Raw genomic sequence first — 24,002 nt, forward strand, 5'->3', positions numbered from 1 at the left:
GTGCACAAGCAGGGAGTTTTTAGCTGTCGCCACATGAAGCCCCCAGAGGGGCGAGTTTGCTGAAGGCCGAGTGTGAGAATTTGCATTGCAGACTTTCCTCCGTCAGGGCTGATAATTACCTTAATCAGCCTTATTTGCTCATGAATGAGTTTTTGATTTGAAAGGATTAAAAAGTCGTGTTGTCATGGCAGCGGAAGTCTCAGTCCCCACCGTAGTTGTTGGTTTGCGAGGAGGGAAAACGACAGGAATGCAATCACCACCTGAGTTGTGCGCCGTGACTGAAGATAAAGATGGATTTTGTTTTGATGGGGTTCACCCTCCTCAGCGCCTGACTTTGATTTCAGAGGGGACGTCGCAAAAAATGTAACATCCAAATCCATTGTAATAAACTCTTGGGTAATTATTTCCAACTCCTGAGTTGTTGTCGCCCTACATTAAGTCGTAAATGTCCTCTTTCCAACCTCTTACGTCGTAAATTCAAATCCTCCGTACAGAGGCAGAACATATTAAGATTATTCAGACGCCTCAACATGCTAAGTTAAAATAAATAAATAAAAAAAACAAATATCACAGAGTGTCATCTCTCATTTTATCTGTATTTGTATTGAGAATAATGTATGGATTAGTACTTTTCCTGCTCTTTAGCTCTTTACCTGAAGTTAAAACAACCAACCAGCCTGTGAGACAGCAGATAATAGATAAACATATATACGTTTCTGGACTGAGAAATGTTTAATAAACTGATCTGCTTTCTCCCGAGCCGTGGACCTGTGCAGCTCCTCTAGAGTTGCCATGGCTCACTTAGCTGCATCCTTGATTATTGCTCTCTCTGCCCGGCTTGTCAGTTTAAGTGGTTGGGTATGTCCTGGTAGGTGCGGCCGTGCCTTGCCCACAAGAACACACTGAAAGTTGTGGTTGCCACATGACAGAACATGCTGCATTACAGCCGGGGTCCAGTCCAAGCGCTGCAACAGTAACGGCAGCATAAGGTGGCAGACTCGAGATAATTTGTGCACTTGGAAAGAAACGCGTGAATTATTTAAGTTACGAAACTACAAGACGACACATTTTCCTAACTGTCATTTTCATTTTGCCCTGTGATAACAGAAAATCCATAAAGATTTCAGCGGTTTCGCACCAACTCGTAGCCGTGAATTTGTGCGATCTTGGCAGGCGGCGTTACTGTAAGTCTGCAAGAAATAAACGAAAGCCGGCGTAACGCCTCCTAAAGCCAAAAGATTACGCCGTGCGTTCTAACGTGTCCGTGTGCACGAGGATTTGTTATATAATAAGGATATATTAATAACACACTAACACGCCCTCCACACACACTGCAACATTAATTCACTCTGTGTTTTCTGACTGCTCAAAACGTATTTAAAATAATGTAACGTCGCCTGATTGATGCTGTGGCCGTGCGTGAGGGCTTTAATGTGGACAGACTTTTTCACCATATCAAAACTTGTGGCTGTGATTCTGCACTTTTCTTTAGTTGTATTTTAATACAAATTAAGCGAGGCATACATTTGAAATATTGCGATGCTTGTGATGCTTTTTTTTTTTCTTTCTTTCTATTCTGGAGTCAGAAGGCAGCAGAGATAACTGAAATATGTGAAGACTTGCATGTTGGATGACTGTAACATTCTTCATTGGCATGTCCAGATCTGTAGCTTCCCTACACACACACACACACACACACACACACACGCACACACACACACACACACACACACACACACACACACACACACACACACACACACACAACACACCTCTCCATGTCTCCTGGACGCACTCAGGACACATTCATAATGGTCAGACACCATATTGTTGTTTTTTTTTAGCCTTTTTCCTATTTTTTATCTTTATTTTCTGAATATTTCCTTTTTCCTACATCTTGCTGACACAACCGTTTCAGAAAGGGAATGTGTGACAAACAAACTGTAATATAGAAACACATGTTCGTCCAGATGGTTTGGAAAAGTTTTTGCAAAAAACTGGAAGGTATCATGTCAAACTGTTTGACACTAAAACTGTACACTTTTTTTTTTTTTTACTTTTGTTGTACAAAGACATGTACAACATAAGTTGGACTGCAGAAATGAAATAAGATAGCCAAGTAAACAAAACGATAAAAGTTACCTTTTGAAGCGTTGCCAACTGTCTTTCAGTATCCAGGCGCGTAACGCTCAGGCTTCTAGCTACATCTGTCTGTTCGGGTCGCAGCTCGACACCCTCTTCGAATTTTTATATCCTTTTTCCTCACTGTTTGTTGTTTATTTCTTTTCGTCTGGCTATGGCAATTCTTCAGATAGTCCTGAACGGAGGATGTCGCATCAGTTTGAAGAGCAAAACTCCACTCGAGCCAACAAAAGGACAAGCTCTTTGCAGAGTTTCCGCACAACCTTAAGAACTCTTCCTTTTTCAGTTTTATTTTGTGGTGCTTTTAGAGATTTTTCACAATATTCAGACAGAAAATGGACAGAGAAGGAGAGAGAGGGGGGGTAAAACATGCAGCACAGGTTCCAGGATTAGGCATCAAATTGCAGATGGCTACATGCTGCAGTTCGGACCAATAAATTCATACGTAACTACATGACCCATGATGCACGGCGGCAGTGTTAAGCTACGGTTCATTCTTCTGAAAAAGTACAAAATCTATTATGCAGTTATGTATATTCCTCTCAGTAAATGATTTCTTATGCACACCTGTATGCATGTTGTCCTGTTGAGTGGGTATTAAATAAATATTTGATCATGCCTCATAAAAATGTTAATTTATTCATGCGTTAGGATGGTCTGCAAACATTTAGGAAAAAAAAAAATTCTGTTTGATATTAAAATACTTCGATTGAAATGACAGAGTCTTTCTTTGTGACTGAAGATGGAAGCTGAAGCTTACAAACTTGTATATTTACTGAACTTATTTTTTTTTTCCTAGTTAGTTTACGCAACAATATCGAAGCCACTTCAATCTTTAAATGCAAAAAAAAAAAAAAAAGAATAGCATGTAGTTAGATTAATGCTAGAATTATGGAAGCTTTATTACACTTAAAGCTAAAATGCTGCTGTCAAATACATCAGTGAATCCACTGTGTCTTTAAAAGATTTGCTAATTGCCATCGTTTCCTTTTCAGACGTTTTTCACAGAAATCAAAGAAGTCATTAAAATGTACTTTCAAAGACATTGAGCCAGCTTTAAAACATTGTTAAGGATAATCAAATAAAAACCTTCTTCGTGTCTTCAGAGTCTCCTCCGGAGAGGACGGGACGCCGCCGCAGCATGCCAGGCTCCTCGGACAAGAACGCCACCGCCATGGAAACCACCTCCACCGCCGCCACCCCTTTCAGAGTCACCGTGAGTACTGTGAGTGCTGCTTTTTTTGTTTTTTATCTACCAACCGTCCTCTCTCTGTCTCTCTGCTACCTGTTAGATTTTCTTTTTATCTCATAGATTGATATTTTAGAAGGCCGTTTTAATGTCCTGATGAACTCAAATCAAAAGTCCTTCGAACTGTGACATCGCAGCACACATTTGGTTTGCCTCCAACACTCAGGCCTCTATTGTTTTTTGTTTTTTTTTCTTTTTTTTTTCAGCCTACATGATGAGCTTTATTTAAGCTCAGTCACTTAAGCTCCCACACAGCTCCCCATTTCCGCTGTCAAACATAAATGGAGAGCACCCTTTTTATTTCCCCCCTCTCTTGCTTTTTCTTTTTTCTTTTTTTTTTTTTGTCCATCAGCCCGCTGTAACGCTCTGTGTCATGTTTAATTCAGTAGATAAACAGCCAGTTAATGAAGCAAAAAATTCTGCCATGAGTCATCAATTTAAAGATAATTAGCAATTAGCGTCGCATATTTCAATTAATATTTAACAAGTGGGGAGATGGCAACCCGGAGGTGAAGTGTAAACCGCTCAAAGTCAGGCCAGCGGAGCGACGAGGTTTGTTTCTCATAAACATGTAAACTCCATGTCACCTCTTTAGTCGACACAGGATAAACAAACACAGGAATGGACTAAATTGGGAGCCAAAAGATACGGCGGTATCCATTACAACAGGAAAAAAAAAACAAGTGTTTTTAAAGGCTTTTTTTGGAAGTTGTTATGGACTATAATTGATGTGGACTCCTACTTAATAGAACATGCAGCATTTTTGCCACTTGTGTTACATTTTGTCTCAGTCCTTTCTGGATCTTATTGATCCCCTGTAGAGAGACATGTGAGCAGAGTCTTTGTTTGATCTTGATTCCAACAGGAATTAACGAGCGCTTATGAAAAGAAACGAAGAACTGCAGGCTTGTAAGAGACGTAAAGGGTCAGATGGGAGGGCTGACTTATGGATTAGCTGCCTCTGAAGCGGCTTCTTGTGCTTCTCGGGGAAAGTTGGAGGCGATCTGCTGCAAAGTCACCCTCAGTCACATGACCTCTTGACCCCTAGCCGTGTGCCTAATATTGATGAGCTTAAACAACTGATTCCTGCCCAAAGTTAACATAATTCTCTTGAAGATGGTTCAACTTTTCCTGTGGGCTCCTTTCCCATATGCTTCCCCCTAGTGGTATGTAGTGGTATTGCATCAACAATCAAACCATGACACTTTCAGGTGCCTTCCACATGCGGCTCTGGAAAAAAATAAATAAATTAGGAGGCCACTTAATATGAGCAGTTTCTCTGATTTTACTCTTGACAAATGGTCAAAACAATGAAAAAGATGGAGTTCTTTCAGACCTCAAATAATGCAAAGAAAACAAGTTGATATTCATTTAGAAACAACAATACTAATGTTTAACTCAGGAAGAGTTCATAAATCAATATTTGGTGGAATAACCAGGAGGTTTCCAACGGCGTTCGGTGCAGTGGACTCTTCTTTTTTTTCTTTTTTTCCAGAGATGGGAAAAAAAAAGTAAGGATGTTGGGTGTCGAGTGAATGGCCACCGTTCCTCGTCATTCCTCTTTATTTCAGAAACAAACTTTCACACTCTGACAACAAGAGTTATAATGATCTCTAAAGCACTCCTTCTAAGGCCTCGAGCTAAATCCGTCAAAATCTTTTTCTGTCTTGCGGTTGGAGGGACTGGATTTCATATCTGCAAAAACACACACACACACACACACACACACACACACACACACACACACACACACACACACACACACACACACACACACTCATGCACACCTCTATTGTTCTCGAATGCTGTTATTTCATCACAACCATAAGCCACAAAAAACTGAAACCCCTTCAAAGTGTTTGTTATAATTAAACAGAGTTAAAATAGAAGTTACAGTTTCTTTTGCTTCACTTATCCTGGGTGACTGAACTGATTCTCCTTCTCTTGCCTACCTCCCGTTTTCTCTCCGATAAATAGCAGAAAGGTCTAATTGGGAAGGTACGTCCTCTGGTTTTATCCATTTATGCTAAAGGAGAACACGAGATGTGACAGTAGGAGCAAAGAAAGCCCCGCTGATTGTCCCGGCTCTGATCCTATCAGGCCGCATTAAGGGCGGCCGGGAACCGGCGAGCCGAGGGAATAGAATTAACTGGTTGCAAAGCATTTGCTTTAATTTCATGACAAAAACGAGGCCCCGCAATAAAGCCCAGCTGAACTCCTTTAAGTGCTGATTTAATGAACTCGGACAGCCTGAGATTGCAATCAAGCTTTTGGGGCGGGTTGTAACATCCGCGTACACAAACACACACACACACACACACACACACACACACACACACACACACACACACACACACACACACACACACACACACACACACACACACACACAGACATGCAGTCGAGAGGATACGCTGCAAACAAGATAGTGCGGGAAAAATATTGATACAATATTTCTGGACCGTCAGATTCCCTGTTTTGGAGTGAGCGCAGTAAGAAAAGACAGACAGGCTGTTGAGAAGCAGGTGCCCCTCCGTGCGGTATGCTCATGTTGAATTGGTTTATGACGTCCCACCCTGCCTCTTCGCTGTCAGCCGCAGAAATGTGGAATAAGTAAACAGCTTGTTGAGATTCACATAAGCATGGGAAACAGTAACCTCAAGTCTAGTTTTGTTTATTTGCAAATTGACAGATGCACAATACACTTTTTATTCCTCATTGTCTTCCTTTTTTATTTTTTATTTTTTTAGTTACATTTACCCCTTCCTGGATGTCAGTCATACTCGACGCTACTCTATATAGCAACAGTGAATGTAGCATGTAATGGTGCTTGTACTTCCTACTCCACTTCTCTTATAGTGAGACTTGGAGCCAAGTTAGAGTGTATATAACATAAGACAGAGTCAGAGGAATTCAGCATTCATTGTGCAAAGTTAGTTTTGTTCTCAGTCTGCATTTTTGTGTGAAGGGTACTTCTGGGTTTTTTTTTTTTTACAGGTTTGTTTGTTAGATTGAAGTCATTTTCAAAAAAAAAAACAAATAAACAAACAAGCAAAAAAAAAAAAAAATCAAATAATGCTTGAAACACCCCAGATCATTGAAACACACACAGACCCATAAAATCAAAGCCTGGGCCAGTTAAGCGACTGCATATGAACCAGTGTGGTACTTGTTACCTTGAACAGATTTTTAGGGTTTGTGAAGCCGTGCTACATGTAGAATGCCGAGTCCAGCTGGGTTCTTCTTTTTGTTTTATGTTTGCTATTGTTTTCTGTTATGTGTCCCAGGGTGCACGGTGTGATAGGCGTCTTATTCAGAATAAGAGCAATAACAGAGTGAAGCCCAAAACTATATTTTGCCCCATTTGACCATCCTTTGTTTCACTTTGCTCTGCTACCAATTCCACGCTCTGCTGAGCTCCTATCCGCCGCTGACCTTGTCACTCGTCTGCTGTACTTTTCTCCCGGCTTTCCTCGTCGCTTAGTTTCATTCTGTTGCTTCTTCTGCTGACTTGTGCTCTGCCACCTCCACATTGTGCTCAAATTATTTCATTTATCCTCCTGCTGCTTGTCTCCCCTCACTGTCAGTCATTTTTCTCTCTATTTGTTTTGTTTTTGGGTTGACTTCAGCTCCCTTCATGTCCCCGCTTCTCCTTCCTAATTCATTTTGGTTATTTTTACGTGATTTTTTTTTTTAAAGTTTTGATTTGAATTATGCTGAATTTGTTTAAAAAAACAAAACAAAACAAAACAAAAAAGTCAAGTTGACCACAGCTGTCCACACTCTGCTTCATATCTCTGGTTTGTCTTTCATTAATGCCCCTCTCTGTGCTTGAGTTGGGAGTTTTATTCATCACCTCGCCTCGTGAGGATGCAAAAAGAAGCAACGTTTTAATTTGTGAGCCGCGAACATGCCGACGACAGCAGGCTAACGCGCTCTCCAGGGGCTGCGGGGAATCGCTTTGCCTTTCGAGGAGTTCGGAAGCAGTGATATGCGGAAATGAGGAAAAGGTGTTTGGGCGTTATTAAATTTTCATCTGCACTGTCTTCTGTGTCAAAAAGTCAAACTCAGTGGGTCTTAATTTCGTCATGGTTACGGAGGAGCCGATGCGGTGCGGGGTGGTTGATAGGTTCCTTCTGTTTCACTCGGACTCCTCTATTTCTTTATTTAGATAGGCGTTCCTACTAATCAAACCACATGCCCACACTCCTAAAGAAAAAAAATATATATATATTGATGTCATAAGACAGAGTAAATGTTCCACTTAAACTGCTATATTTAACTCTACTCATGTAATGACTCAGGCCCAGTCATTCATCTGACAGTCCAACAGAATTGGCAGCAACACCAGTAACCCAGTTTACTTCCCACATCTTTGGCTCATAGAAGTCTGGATTTATTTAAGATTTACAAGGATGCAATTTCTTGTTTTGTTTCTTTTTTTTCTTTTTTCTGTCTTTTGTCCAAGTTTTGAGTTTGAAAAAGCAAAAGCAACCCTGATCCCAGAGGGTTCAGTTCGATCATTTAATTTCTCTTATGAAGACAAAAGCAAAAGTTCAGCTGTAGTCGGAGCTCATCATAGTCCCGCTGTCACAATCTTTATCTCCCCTCATATGTGACCATATTTCACATTGTTCTAAATCACTGACGTGTGGGTGTTTCCTATAATAGTCTCCCCTATGTATAGTGCATGTACATTGGGATGAAGAGTATGAAATTCCTTGTGTGCTATTGCATCTTCGCTGCATTTTTTTTTTCATTTCCTACACTTAATGAGCCTATATATTAATACCCATATAATAGTAGTTATGTTACTATGTGAATCTCTGGGAGGGTAGGGGGGGCAGCTATTATGCAGTGATTAATGGTCATCGCAATGGGATTTATTATCATGCAATAAATTTTGTGATTGAAAAAGTTGGATTAGGTTATGGCTTTCTTTTGAATCATAAAATAATCATGGTATTTGTAGATGATCCTCAGAATAATAATAATAATAAAAAACAAAGTAAAATCATTGCTAATTGCACATTTTCTTACTTAATATTATAAAAGAGGGGAAAAAGCAGTGTAATAGTGACTGAGACTCCTGTATTTATGAACTTGTTCAGTTATTATTGTCCGTGTAGTTCTGCGTTGCATCTATAAGGTACCAGCTGAGTTCAGATGTCAACTCAAGGCATTAAAAAGAAGCATCATAAACATGTCTAGCTCAATCAGCCTATATCAGCTCTATGCAGTTCATTGCACTAATTCTATGCAAATTCTAATAAAGCACAAATAAAGCAGCAATGGCTCGACTCCTGCTGTTCGGCTGCCGAGCCTTTCCTGTATAAAAACCTCGAATGATGCAACACTAGTTCTGTTGTGAGTAGACATGCTGCAGCTTTAGGTGAAGTTATTTTTCCAAAGATGGAAAACGGGGTTCATATTCTGTTGTGTGTTACAGTTCTCCTTGGCACAGAGTTGGTCTAAACTGAAACCTCTTTCTGATTTAAAACTGCAATCCTTAGAAATACTCGATTCCCAGATTATTAGAAGCTATCTGAAAGTTTTGGACAAGCTCCCACAGAGTCACATCTGAAGTTGCTGAGTAAGCGGAGTACTTCTGTAGCGGCAAATTGAACTTAATGCAGGGTAGACGCCGTGCTTCCTTTGCGCTATTTGCTCCGGTCTTGTTTCTCCACGATCCTCCTCATTTAAAACAAGTTATTATTTCAGCTCCCTGTCGTAGCCACTGCTTTATTATTCGTGCACTGCAGCTTTGGACAGGAACGTGCATCAACAGCGAAAATGTAATACTGTGAATATTGGTTTATTTGTTTGTAGTAAACCTGCATTACCAAAAAAGAAGGAAAAAAAATCCTTTCCTTCAAAATTACCAAGTAATTAGGAATCGCAGCACTTTGTGTTGGTACACAGCGATGATGCACACACTCATTATTGGCGTGAAGCTCAGGTTACCGGCATGAGAGCGTCCTTTGTTTTCAGGCCAGAGTGCCTCCTGATGACAGGTGTTGTTCATCGGGATGCTGAGGTTTGCTCTGTGATCAGCTGCCAAGCTGTGAGGAAGTCGCTCTCCAATTATCCCCAGTCCATCGAAGCCTGGGGAGACCTATTCATACTGTAGGTGGTAATTGTTACACAAGTGTGTTAATGGCCCGAACGGGGCGGAGGGAGGTCTCTTTTACTGGGCAATTTGCCCATCACAGGCATGTGGAAGGGCAACGCGTATGAGGACAACGGAAGGTTAAAGCACTTTAGGTAATGCATGTCTGTTAGGGTATGTGATGCTTTTTTCCCCCCAACTTAGTCTGAAATCTCAACCTGGTGTTCTGCTTTGTGCAACAAACCACTGCAAAAGGTCTTTGCACAAGCTTTTCATCGAGACACGAAACTCTTTTACACATTTGTAATTTTTGTAGCCTCACGGCTAATGGTTTCTGCAACGTGGCCTTCATGAGGGAAACTGGAAAAGTCCACCTGTGACTAAAACATTAGCGGACAGACGGCCTTGTGAAGAGCAAACACACCGGGCAGGTCGGAGGTCAAGTTGTGGAGAAGTTGTGGAAATGCTTTACGTTGGCAGAGGCACAAAGCAACTCTTAACTAAAATCTCTAAGGATGCAAAGTCAGAGACCTGACCTTAAATCCAATTCTTTTCAGATTCTTATTTCACTTGCTGTATAATTTAGATCATTCTGTATCATTTCCCTTCCACTTCACTCAAATTTCATCTTGAAATGCACATGACAAAATGTGATGCGTGTTCAATGGGTACGAATACTTTTGCAAGGGTCTTTGTAAAATACTCGAGAGTATGGGTTTAAAATCATTATCGTTGCGTGTGTGACGTGGTCACCTTACAAAAAAAAGAACACTCCACATGCCAGGAAATTGGACCTGAAAGAACATTCTTTCAGCTCATAAGAACCCAAAGATGAGCGGTTTGGTTGCAGTGAAGAAGGACTTGAGATGTCCAATAATCTCCAGTAAAGCACCAGGTCTCCCACTGAGGAGCGCACTTCAGAATCCTGTTGGCCGCAGCCCAAAGCTTCACGAGTACGGGAAACGGCTGAGCTGAGTGCGTTCAAATGCACAGTGTGGATGAAACGTTTTGTGCAAAAAAAAGAAAAAAAGAAAAAAAGAAAAGACAAAAGCCGTGACATTTCTACACCACTCATTTCATTCACTTGATAGTTACCATAGAGATTGCCAGGGTTGAATTGCTAATGTAAGAAGAAATACCGATACTAAATTTCCTTCCACTTCACCCAGACAAGCCTAGAACCGATTAGCTGTTTTTTTTTTTTTTTCTTTTTCTTTTTTATACCTGATCTGACATAATTTGTGGTAATTCCACCCCAGTTCTATCTCCGCTCCACTCTGAGCTCGGCTTTTATCTAGCAGAGTTAAATCTGGGGCTCTGAATGTTCGGGTCGTATTCTCTGATCTCTGACGTGAGCCACATTTATTCATTACCCTTTAGCTGTCGATGACGCCTCGCCTCACAGATTTTAAAATGCTTAGCATACATGTTTGTTGTATTCATATTTTACTGCTGTGCCGTCACGTTCAACCACATCGCCGACACTTCGGCGACGCTGTAATTGCCGACTGTCTTCCTCCATCAGGGCTTTCTGAGTCGACGGCTGAAGGGCTCCATAAAACGCACCAAGAGTCAACCAAAGCTTGACCGGAACTCCAGCTTCAGACACATCCTTCCCGGCTTCAGGAGCGTGGACAATGACAGGTGAGGTCTTGTTCCTTCTAGAAGTTTCCGTAAATGCTCGCTTGTTGTTGTTGCATATGCACGTGGTTCCTACATTGTTTTGGGGACGCATGAGCTTTGAACAGTACTTCATGATGATCGACAAATTTAAAGACGGTAGCGGAGCGCTAGACTCTCGAATGTCGGCGTCAAGCGGCTTTGCTTTGCCTTTGGGAACATTCAAACACATTGCAGAAGCAGAACATTTACTCAGCAATTGCAGGTATTTTAGGAACGACTGTCGTCCCAAAATAGCTACAGTGGGGTTTGGATGATTGAGTAAACTTGTTTCACACTGTCACATTAAAGAGAAGAGCTATTGGTAAAAAGAAACAAACAAAAATAAAAGAGGTTGTCACGGCAAAGAACATCATAACCAAACTGTTGGAAATACTCTGCATGTTCTAATGAATAAATAATGCAATAGCATAACTTCACAAAGCGTAACACTTGAGCTCAGAGGTGCCTGACAAACTCCAGGGCGCCGGGAATATATGACGCATAAAACAGCTGCATAATTCAACTGGAAATACAGAAAAGAGTCGGGAGTTTTAACATGCATAATCTTTCAGGATGTGAAGTGTGAGCTCTACAGACGACCGGCTTATTACGTCAATTCCTTCCTGTTGCTGTCCTATTTCATGGACAATAAGATATGTCTATAAAAGATTCAAACATGTAGTTTATCTGTAGATTTCATCCACTTAGTGCAGCATTCCCTACCAGTGACATCAAACCAGCCACACGTCATTTGATGTCTGTCCAGTTTGTATGCATGTATGTTTAATTTTGGCATTTTCTAGATAAGAGAACATCCACTAAACAGTAGTAATAGAAATAATAGATAGCATTTTCATGTTTTACGTTCAGTTAAGAATAAAAAACAAAACAAAAAAAAAAAGATTTTTTTTTCGGGGGGAATTTTTTGGAACTGATCTTTTCCGTTGATCCCTCTGCCGTTTAATAGCCTTTTGCCTCTGGCTGTGTTTACTGGCAGCAGATAGTAACCTTTGCTAATTTTTGCAGGTGTTCAGCTGCTTGGCTAACATTTCCCTCTCTCTCCCACTGTGCATAATGAGGAAGAAAGAAAAGCCAAATTCTAGTCCAGGCAATTGCTGCCCCGTAATCACACTTCCTGCTCACTCTTTTTGAGGGTCTCTTTCTCATGCTTGGCTAACAGCTGACTCTGCTCGCACCTTTCTTTTTTCCTTCCTTCCTTCTTTCCTTCTTCCGTCTCTGGGAAAAAGCCAAGGTGTCCGTATGCGGGGTTTAATTAAAGAAAGCGCCGTGTTTGAAGGAGCCGTTCTATGGCGTTCCATTTCAAAACTTAGAGATGAGTTACCGCCTCGCTTCCCACTTTTAATGAGGCATTAACGTCACTGTCAGACTATCACAAGGGAACACTAGCCACTGTTAAGTGTGGAACACAGTGGGCTTTTTCTGTCCTTCAGTCGGACCGAATGAGCTCACCTCATTTGCTTTTTCTCCCCACTGTCTTTTCCCATCCTCCTCACCAATTCTTGCTTGTGTGTTTTTTTTTTCTTGTTTTGTTTTGTTTTGTTTTTTTGTTGTTTTGTTTGCCGTTCTGTTTCTGATCTGATATATTGGACTCGTCAACCTTCTGTTTCAACCATCATTTTTTTTCTCCCTCTCTCTATCGGTTAGTAAAGCGTCCCAAACTATCAGCATTTATGCAGCTCTCTGATAAAGCACACAGGGAGGAAGGAAAACACCGGAGCGGAAATTGGAATGTCCTGGAGGTGTCTTATCTCTCCCTACACAGAACGGCCCACAATACGTACACACACCTCTACTACAAAAACCGAGAATTCATTATGATTGGTGTCCTTATAAACAAGTGGTTTTGTGATGTAGAAAAAAAACAAAAAAAACCTGTAAAAAGCAAATTGCGTGACGATTGGATAGATTTGTAGAAGACGATGCAGAGATACAGAGAGCAGAGTGAGACCAGGCAGGGATACTCGCCGTCAGCCTGGGAGCAGCCTCGCCGCAGGGCATGAAACACCGCAGAAGGTGGCAGACTCTGGAAAAACCTGGAAACTCAGAGATGATGGGATACAGGAGGGGAAGGGAAAGCAAGTAGAGAAGGAATCTCTCATCGCGACGGTCTACACTTGTGCAAGTGCGCAGCCGTGACTGTCAGCGATGCGTCACTTATCCTTAAGCCGTGTAGCTGCAGTCGTTTTACTTTAATTGTTTTGAAGGAAGCGGAGCACACAGCCTCGGGTGTCGACGCACCAGACGCAACTTCGACTGCGTGTGGCGTTCGCCGCAATGATATTCCGAGGCCAGGTAGCCTGAAGAAGGCTCTGCGGAGGAGCAGCTGCACACTCGGAATGAAAAATTCATCCGTATTAATCAGGGCCTGGACTCTCGGCAGGCGCACTTATCTGCAGCAAAACAAAGCAGCGACGGAGGGAAGGAGCGCGCAAACACTAATTTTCTCACCCCATTCATGTGGAGTGTTTGTAATCAGACAAATATAGGTCTACGAGATATAATCATGAAGTTTTGAGGGCGTCTTTGTTCAATTTTTAATCTGCTCTAAAATTGTGTAAGATCAATTTTCTAAGTGTTTTTGGTAATAATGTGCATTTGTTTATTTTTTTTAATTTTGATTATAGTATCCATTAAAATGGTAAAAGTGAGTTTTTATGTGTGGACAGAACTTTTACCATCTTTGCAAATTATAGAATAAGGATGTTGATGTTTATATGGTACTAATTGCCTGAGGGCAATAGGCTCAAACATTTATTTTATCGCCTTTGCTAATATTTCGTCTAAAGTTCTATAAAGCTGATGAGCAATTACTGAAAGAGATCTTATTTCTTAAGAGTTGCGTTTCTATCCTCATTCTGAAACCGTAATGGTTAGACAATATTCTCATGGTCTGTCCTGATAAGGGAGGGGCGTTTTGTTTCATTTTGTAACTTAAGATAATAATCAACCACTTGGTTTCATCACTTCACTGCATGGGTAGCAGCTCTTCCTCCTCTATTTAAGCCAAGTCATCTCTGCCAAAGATCAGACTAACTACTGCAGCATGGTTGGAAAACCTTTTTTATAGTGTTGAGCTCGGTTGAGGTGGTGGTCTAGTACACAGCCCTGTGGTGCACCAGTGCTGACGCCCTCATTGTCTGCGATGTATCGGAAGGAGCTTCAGACTCCAGTGGCATCCGAACGGTGAGTGCGGTCTATCAGCCTGGAAACCAGTCTATTTGGACCAACGAAAGGCTGAGGTAGAATCCCTACAAGGCAGCCTTGTGTATCGAACCCTCTGCTTCCGGTGGACAGGTTGGTGACTCTGCTAGCACGCTGATGTTTGTCCGAAGTTGGTAGCAGGTTTGCAATGACCTTATGCACATGCGTTGACATGATTGCTTGTGACAGAAGAACAACTAATTCAACTAGACAATCTATTGTGTTATGTCGCAGCTAAACACTGTATTTAAAGGTTACATGGTCATCTTGGGGGAATCCGATAGCAGCAGACAGGACACGGGCAGAAACTCAAATGGCACTGTTCAACTTTTGCCCTCAACTTGTTCAGACTGATTAAGATTCCCCTTATGAATGCAAAGAGGTTTTTCTAAACCTTTGCAGTTATAAAATATTATCTTTGGATGGTGCACTAGTGGAGGTTAATGTGTCTGTGTCGATCTTGCTCCCTCCATCTGAGTAATCCTCCTTACTGGATTTGATGCAGCATAAAGGATTGCTGGTTCACAGCAGATTTGTCCCTGGCCTGGACATTGCAGTGTTACCATCAGTAGACAAAAGGTGGAATTGATCCTTAGGCTTTCCACACAGTACAAGCAGCATTGTTGTAAGTCATAAATATTAAATGGGAATTCTTGTTCTCATTTCTCTGCTGCTTCCCTCTCCATTCCAGCATGCACCGTATCGCTTATTGCTGCGCATGGTAATTAGGCATAGTTCGATCTCATAATTGGAGACTGGGAGATCTCGCTCGCTGTTTCGTGTGTTCTGGTAACAGCAGCAGGTTCTCGGAAATGACTCGGGCGTCCTCGTGGAAAGAATGCTGCGGTAAAAAGGAAGCCCTTTTTTTTGTCACAGGGAAGACTCCAGGTCTGGATGTTCAAAGACAGCAACAGGATCAGATTCATTTGATCACCTATGTAAGGAGCAGTATCTCTTTAGTGACCAGCTATAGTTTTACTGTCGTTTGAAAAAAACAAACAAAAAAAAAAACAAACAAACAAAAAAAAAACTGGGCGATATGGATGATGGTAGAGATCTGTACATTAAACCAACTAGTAGTGACACCTAGAGACAGGATGATATTATGTCCTGCTGGTATTATAGAATTAATTAAAAATGTCACGCTATCGCGGGGATTTGATTCAAAAACCAAAAACAAAAATGTTTAGCATTCGCTGTTTTTATTTGAAAAATAACAGATATTTTCACTCCTGATGAAATCTAACACATAACAGTACATCATAGGGAAGTTTCTAGTGGTTTTGAAGTGTTGCTAACTTATATTCTAACTAGTTAGCCAGCTGAACCTTGCTATATCCATAAACATGCAATGTTGGTGTCCCAGTCTGCAGTATATTATGTGATGGTGACCTATCCAGAGTGAACCGCCTTTCAGCTGCTGACCACTGGAGAAGGGCACCAGCCACTTGTGGATGCAGTAATTTTAACAAGCAGTGCTTTTGAGAACCATCATTGAAACCATAGAGTAATTTATGTCTCATTCATTTTTAATGCTTTGCTGTCTGAGGAAAGAAAGATCACTTCTAATTAATATTTATCTGGCATTTTTTTATTATTATTTTTAAGGCTTTAGAGTCGTTTAAATAAAACTCAAGTTGTGAAATATAATTATTTTTTGTATTGTTTAATAGTGAAATTCACTAAGCTATTTCCACAAATTCGTTCACAGACTGGAGAAGGAATATGTCCAAATGGCTTCCTTGTTGACGTAGTTTTTGTTTGTTTGTTTTTGTTTTTTATAGGGACATCATTAAAACCTCTTGAACTTTTTCACATCTTTGCAGATTACATTTCCACACCTCACCATATTTTTTAGGGCTTTCATATGACAAAAAGAAGGTTTTCAAAAATAATAATAATAATAATAATAATAATAATAATAATAATAATAATAATAATAAAGATCTGAAAGGTTGTTCCTCATTTTTCCTGGGAAAGTAACTCCATCTCTGTCAGATTAGAAGTCATTTTAATACATGAACATCTTTGAATGTTTCAGAGTTGCCTCGTCTGAATCAGGATTTCCCCAAATGGATTGTAGGGGGCTTAACACAAATGGATGCCAAATGATTACAGGTTGTTATTGTTAAAAAAAGAAATAACTCTTACCTCCCGAATTAATTACGTCTCTGTTTCGTTGGTGGTATGAGATAAAGTCAAGGGGCAGGAATGTTTTTTTTTGCAAGGCACTGAATTAAAAAAAAGAAGCATTTTTACTATTCCTGAGCCCATATAATGACTTGCAGAGTAAGTTTTTACTGTTTCTTGTGACAAAAAATAATCGATATTTTTATGACTTGTATTTTGTAAAGCTTGAGTCCTTTAGTAAAATCTTCAACAGGCACTTTTGTGCCAGTTAAAGACGTGAATTATTAAAGAACATAATCAGATAAGTAAGCCGTCCGTGATGAATTTGGTTTATGTTTGCATGTTCTCTCCGAGCATCAAAACACCATGGTTTAGAATAATAGACTTCAGCCCGAAAAAGCATTAATATGAATTTTGAGGGTTGGGTCATTGTTTCTTCCTCCCCCCACTCCAGCTTTCTGTGGACTGGATGTTGTGCGGTAGTGTGTCTGTGGAAGTAATAAAAAGAGAGAGAATGATGGAAAGACCGCAGCAGTGTGGAAAAGACACATCCATCCATAAATCCAATAAAGTGATGACATTTAGAGTTATTAGATTCTGTAAACATTCCCCAGGTGGTCCCACAACAATATCCCACCTCTTTTGCTCCTTTTTCCCGTCCTTTCCTCCGTTCTCTTCGGCTCCCCCTACGCATCCCGATCAGTCATATCATTATGACCATTCATTCAGTGTAGGATCCAGTGTAAGACAGAGACGCACCTCACAGGTTTTTTTCTTTTCTTTTCAGAAAACCATGCGTCTCTTTTTACTTCCAATTTAAAATGATGCTGCCTTGTGTCTCTTGTTTGCAGTACATCTCAATTAAATAATTCTTAGTTGCGCTACTGGAAAATGTGAAGACGTCATGATAATTTTGCGATGCACTGTATTATCTGCAGTTTTTGGGATCATTCCCCCCGCCCCGTCATCAATTTGCGGATTGTTATTTAGTATTTGCTTTTGATCATTTCCTTCATAATCCTCACCAGTAAATAAAGATCAAATCCGGAAATGATCCAGGAAAGCAAAAAAAAAAAAAAAACACCTAATGTCAGCAATCAGATGCTCAGTTTTCACTACGTCAGTAAAAAACAAAAGCCAAAAAAACAAAAATACATCAGCGTTTTCATTAGGTTTATTGCCACAGCATAATTAGAGATGGCGATAGTACTTCTTCCTCCTGTCTGTTTTTGGCGCCGTGCCCCTCTTGCCGCTCATTTGCCATGCATCGGCATGATTTTGTGCCTATGAAACGCGGCTCTCGGGGTAATAATGGGTTTCACGGAGCAGGTTTTTACCTAACACTGTGCGTTATTAGCCTCTATCCCACACAGACCCAAATGATGAACTCATCAGCAGCCTCTCAGGCTCTAATGCCTCTAATTTGGGGATGATTATAATATCATTATTTCTCTCTGTTGGAGATTGTTTGGAGATGAGATTAATTTTTAGCGCAACGTTTTACGGAAGCTCCTCTGGAGACCTCGGTGCTTTTTTAGGAGGGATATGTCATGTTTTTTCTTTGTTGCAGAGCTCTGCAGTTTTAATTGCGCTAGCGTCCTTAAGCGTTTAGTCCAACTTTTTTTTCTTCTTTTTCAAAGTTATTTTTATTGGTGAATGTTTATGCTTCAGAACATTCCACACAATCTCTCGATCAGTGAATTATAGAGTCAACAAATGGACAGTCAGGAAAAGCACAACAGCACAGGTGGAAAAGCCTTGACATAAATAAATGTATTATTGCAGTAGCAGAACCTTACAGTGTAACAGTTGGATTAACCCTAGCTTTAATTAGAGTACATTTATTCAAGTAGAGTGAAAAAAACTCACCTTAATATCTAATTGCTCTTTTTAACAGTATCCCCAGTTTCACATTTAGTCAATTTATAATTTACATTTTAAGTTGCTTTGTGCCTAATAAGCTTTTACTAGTGTGTCTATAGTAAGAGCAATAAAAAAAGTTTTTTTTTTTTTTGAGACATCCAGGCACGCATTAGCCAATTTAGTTTGTTTTAACAATATGTGGATTTATGAAGGTCCCGCTCTAAATGTGTGATGTTTTTGTGTCTTGTCCTGGTTTTCAGGCGGCTTTAGAAACAATGAGCGACTCTTGTTCTCTGAGAACATTCATCCTCTGTGAACATTAGCATTTCCATGATGTCAGCACAGCGCACTATGTCTTAGTATCTCTAAACTGTGTCACAGAACCAAAACAAAGAGTCAGCTTGAAATAAAAAGAACTGAACTCCTACAGGGTATAAAAATCCCTCTGGAAATGTTTGCAGACGTAAGAATCCCCTCAAAATATACAAACGTTTTATTTCGCTCCTTTTGGGACTTTTGCAAAACATCCTGAAAGGGGGACTTTTCACTGACTGATGTGACATTGAGCCTTTAGCCTGTTCTTTCTTTGGAGCAGCTGGAGAGGAAGATAACAGCATAACGTTAATAAAATAATATGCACTGTTCTTTGCTTTCGTTTTGGTGCCATCGAGATGGACGACCACCGACCCACCCACCATATTCAGCGGCCATCAGTCAGACGCTTCCCACCGATCTGCGTCGTATTCACTCTTTGTTCACAGCGAAGGAATTAAGTTATTTTAAATGTGATTCATATCAATGGTTAGAGCAAATGGGGTTTACAATAAAAAGTATACAGATTGCATTTAACCCTAAGTATAAATGTGATATTTTAGTCAAACCAAACCTTGTATTGGCGTGTTCCTGTAGAGCGTCGCAGCTTATCACCACTATGATCTTTTTACAAATCACATGATTTGTGACGCCCCGAGGCTATAGTTTGTAGGGCTGCCACCTGCACAGCTGGTGAGGTCTTGTGGGTTTGTTGATGTTTAACCCTCGTAGGGCTTCTTGTGAGCCGGGGCAAACCGTGCCAAGGCGGTCTTCGCTCTTTCAGTCCCTCCATGGGTAATGAGCTATAATGGATAGGACCAGGAGCGTGACGAGAATACAGAGGGCCCCATCAAAGCAGCACTCTGCGCATCCTTTAAAAAAAGAAGATGACTGCTCAGTAGGCATGCAGCGCACTCATTTAGTCGTTAATCCAACCCTAAACTGGTCAAAGGCTCTTTAGATTACTGTTATAAGGAGATATTACTAATAGTAGAAGGTGTAGAAGCTCATTATCCACGGCTGACTGAAACACCCTCTGAGAAAAGCGTGCATGCAGAGGAAGAATCGTAATCTCTTTTGCAAGTGTATTTTCCTCAGGATTCTATAATACAGCAAGTTCAACCACATATGTGCTACAGGAGTTAATTGGGAACTCTTCTGCATCTTTTTGTGAAACTGTTTGCAGATGTGTGCACTGAAAAAAGTTGACTACTTTTATCCATTGACAATCCTGCGAATGGAGTTGGAGTGAATGCATCCAAGTGACTCTGTGACATTGGTATTATGCTATGGTGATGAACGGTATGGTTCAGATTGGTTTACATTTTAGTTTATTTTTTCCTAGAAATTAATAAAATAAAGGAAGGCTAATAGCCTGGCAAAGGGATTCCTCGTATCAGCAGTTTCAAATAACTCAAGCTGAAAATGTTCATATCTACTCTCTATAACAGCATGTTAAATAATTACATCTTCGCCAGAGATCATTGAACTTCCTGGTTATTATTGTTTTATTTTTTTTATCAACCAAATTACATCTGAGTCAGAATGGAAACTTATCTTGGTAGAAGATGTCTGCTATTATCAGTTCATCTGATCAGCTGGTGGTGAGTCTGTCAGAAAGATAAATGGAACATTAACTTCATACATGTGAATCAGTCACCGAAGTCAGACACTAACTACAAATCAGAGCTAGCAGCAACCCTGATGTTAGTAGGCCACTCGATATAAAAGAAAGTTGTGTTGACTTATGTTACCTATTTATTAGCACCTCTGATAGTTTTAATCTTTTTCAACCAATGGCTGGTATGTTTCCATTTCCATTTGTGTTTTTGCAGATAAACTTGAAATGTCTGCTTGTAACTCTGACAAAAGTCAAGCACCTGCAGAATACAGACTAGAGTAGAAAGCCTAACTGGGGCGTGATGTCAGTCCCAGATCTGAGCTTTCACTTTGGAGACAAATCGAGCCGAGCCTGGAAAAGCACAACAGCCTACTGTCCCTGATGCCATTGCAAAAATAATAGCCAGTCTCAATCCTCAACATCCCCAGCCTACTCAGAAGTGTGAAAATGTCAGCAGGCTTTGCCACAGTAATCCCACATAGAAACATTGGACTCTGTAGCTGACAAAAAAAAACAACAAAACAAAAAAAAAAGAGCTGTAAACTGTCTCTTACAAAGCTGTAAGAGATTGATGTCAGCTAGTATTATCCATCAAACAATTATAAAACTTTTTTTCCCAGTCTGAATTGATTTAAAATAGCTTAAAGCAGCTAGAAACAATGATCCGTCTGTCCAGCCGTTAACCTTTCAAGTCTTTCTCCCCTGTTCTACAAACTCACAGCGGTGTGACATCTATCTTCAACAGGTAAAGTAACCATTACCGACAATAACCTCACATAACCTCTCTTCAAAAAATTGCAAGCCCTTTAAGGGCCCACTAGATTGCCATGGTGATAAGCTTAATGCATTTTCCCTACAGTCATCTTTGTGAAAAGCCCTTACCTTCCATTTTACTCATTTTGGTTTTCCTGCTGAACCTTCTTTTCAGTAACCCACACAGACTTTTATTCAAATTTAAAAAGCTTATGCAGTTTTTTAGCCCTTCATAGTCGGCCTTAAAGGAATCGTAGAAATAGCTTCACATTCACAATGGAAGTGGTAATAGAGTCATTAATATTATTGATTATGACTGACAGGATCTTTAACTGAAGTTTTCTTTTGCCTACATGAGTTAGAAATGTGCATGTGAACGTGGAAACCTCACCTAAGGATTTTATTGTTAAGTCTGGCTGAGAGAATGAAGCGGAGGTTCGACTCTGCCAGCCACCATCTTCCAATCCATTAAGTTCAGAGGAAAAACTCAGGCCTGAAAATCACTTTTCCAGCTCCAGCAGTATGGTCAGTAACATTCCTGCTTCTATTTGAGAGTGGGTGATAGCCCAACACCAACTTTGGTTGCTAAATTGAGCTTCACGGCCAAACTGGCTCTCAATCAGCGAGTGCTTTTACTTTTTACAGGGACCGATCCAAGTTGCTTCTGGCTTGAAGCCTTTAAAACAATCCTGCCTGTGACTCTGCATGCTGTTTAAAGATTAGCATGGCAGGCCTAGGCCGTGAAATGAAGGTAAAAGAGTTATATCTTCTTATAAACTTGCACCCAATGTTGGTATACATGTTTCCGTTATTTCTCACCTTCCACTGTGTGCCTTCCAAACATTACTTCATTGAGGTCAAACTGTAAGAATGATGTCAGATGTCCTGTATGTTTTAAATGTGCCCCTACTCCAACGCAGCTAATTCAAATGTCTAAATTAGCTTGTCTGCATGCTGTTATGTCCTTATATGGAACGGTATTCTGTGCCAAAATTAAGGCTATTGCCACCCTGGGGTTCTTACATCATTTCTGCAGCCAGCTACTGATCTTATTAATGACAGGCCGGTACTGGTAGATGAGTAACAACCAGACCATTAGCATGGATAGGCTACCAACTAGCATGCTTAGACTATGACATACTTAGATGCAACAACCCTTGCAACATACGTTTTTTTTTTTTTTTTCTCTAAAGGAAACTTCGAGAAAAATTGTTAGCATACAGTTTGGCCTGTCAGGATAACAAATTTTACTGGATGATTAATTGTCCCAGAAGTTATTGCCGTAAACGATAATATTATTGTTTTGAGACCATTTTAAAGTAATGTAATGGTAATGGCGTAATAATTCAAGAACACATTCTCAAAGATCGATAAACTTTAAATCCTAACAAACATTTAACACTGGAACTGGAAGACCTTTTAAGTATCCAAAATAAGTAAACAACACAACAGAAAATAAAAAACTAAATGAATTATGAAGTCTCTGTAAACAAATATGTCCTTCAACCCCCACTGGACAATTTTGTCATCCAGATTTTAGCAGAAAGAGCAAAAACGATAAATTGTGCAAATAGAAATTATTGAGCTTGCTTTAATTTATCATGCGATGAATTGATTTGTAGTTTGTTGTGAGAGGCCTACATATAATATCTGCAGGCATCATACATTCGATGCATTGACTTGTTCTTTTGACTCAACTCGATTCAAAGCATTAGCAGACCGTACAGTACAAAGATAAAGTTCGCTTCCAACTGAGGCAAGAAAGTTACATTTTGGTCTCATCTGCCCACAGCGCCTGCTTACATGTTTACTATGTAAGCAGTAAAGAAGGAGTTCATCAGCCCAAAAACAGTGACATACTAAACAGTGACATACTGTGACAAATCTGTGTGTTCTGCATAGTTTTAGTCATCAACATTGCCCAGCTCTACATGATCCCCTTTTATATTCAACAGCACATATTTACACCATCGGGCCTGGAATTGGTAGAAAATGCTGCAGGCCTATTACTAACTGCCAATAGAAAATATGAGCATATTACTCCGGTGCTGACTTTCTTGCACTGACTTTCAGTCCCTAAATCGTGGCAATTTAGGGACTAAATCGCCACAAAACCAAGAGCAGATTGATTGTTCTCAGATTTCACTTCTCTGAAGCTATAGAACAATCTTTCCCTTAAGTTATTTTAGTGTTTGTCTACTCATCTTTATTCACCATCTTTTAACTCTATGGGTAACTGGGATGGTGCTATCTGTTGTTCTTATTGCGTTTTTATGTTTTTGGTATGCCCTGTTTTTAAAGTACTATATAAATAAAGTATGGTATGGTATGTTATTGTATATGTGTCAGGTATATTTCTCTGTGATAAAAATTATTTGTGTAAAGGATACTATTAAGTCCTGAAGACTACAAGAAGTAAGACACAAATCTTGTTCTCTCCCAGTTTTACAGTGACAGTAATGTGCTATATCTCTGGAGGGGTTTCCTTTTTTTTTTTTTTTTTTTTAGTGTGTGGTTGTAATAACCTGCAATAAAATATAATATCAAGTGAAGGATTGTCACTATTTTATAATTGGAAATGATTCATCTTCTTTTAGGAGAAGTTTACAGATACTTCTAAATAGCTCCATATTTAAAAGTCATGGCAGATTTATTGTAGTTGGTTTGTTTTTAACCCACGTGTAATTAGACTTCTGCCATCTGTATTCCTACTATTTCCGTTCAGAGGCAAAGTTGATTTGACTTGAAATTAGCAGAATTTCCTGAAAAAGACGGAAGAATGACACATGTTCTTAATTCAGGAATATAGGAAGTCAAAGTTTCTTATTTTTGCGTCTCGCTCCACGTAGCTTCCCCTCAGGGTTGGATGAGACGGATTCTGAAGTCACAGCTACATTTCACCTCGCAGACTCCTCTCCTGTCTCCTTCATTTACATAAT

General features: G+C 40.1%; 1 protein-coding gene across 2 annotated transcripts in view; it reads left to right on the forward strand.

Moving 5' to 3' along the window:
• LOC106907113 (disabled homolog 2-interacting protein) overlaps nt 1-24,002 on the forward strand; it is a 153,040-nt gene that overhangs the window by 54,064 nt on the left and 74,974 nt on the right. For both annotated transcript variants that reach the window (XM_014972713.2, XM_014972685.2), the window contains exons 2-3: nt 3,249-3,367; nt 11,026-11,144. In XM_014972713.2, coding sequence (XP_014828199.2) covers nt 3,284-3,367; nt 11,026-11,144 — 203 coding nt within the window. In that variant the 5' untranslated portion in view covers nt 3,249-3,283. The remainder of the gene's footprint in view (nt 1-3,248; nt 3,368-11,025; nt 11,145-24,002) is intronic.

Source organism: Poecilia mexicana, unplaced genomic scaffold, assembly GCF_051168715.1.
Source record: "Poecilia mexicana isolate PSO_F unplaced genomic scaffold, ASM5116871v1 scaffold_12, whole genome shotgun sequence".
NCBI classification, from domain to species: Eukaryota; Metazoa; Chordata; class Actinopteri; order Cyprinodontiformes; family Poeciliidae; genus Poecilia; species Poecilia mexicana.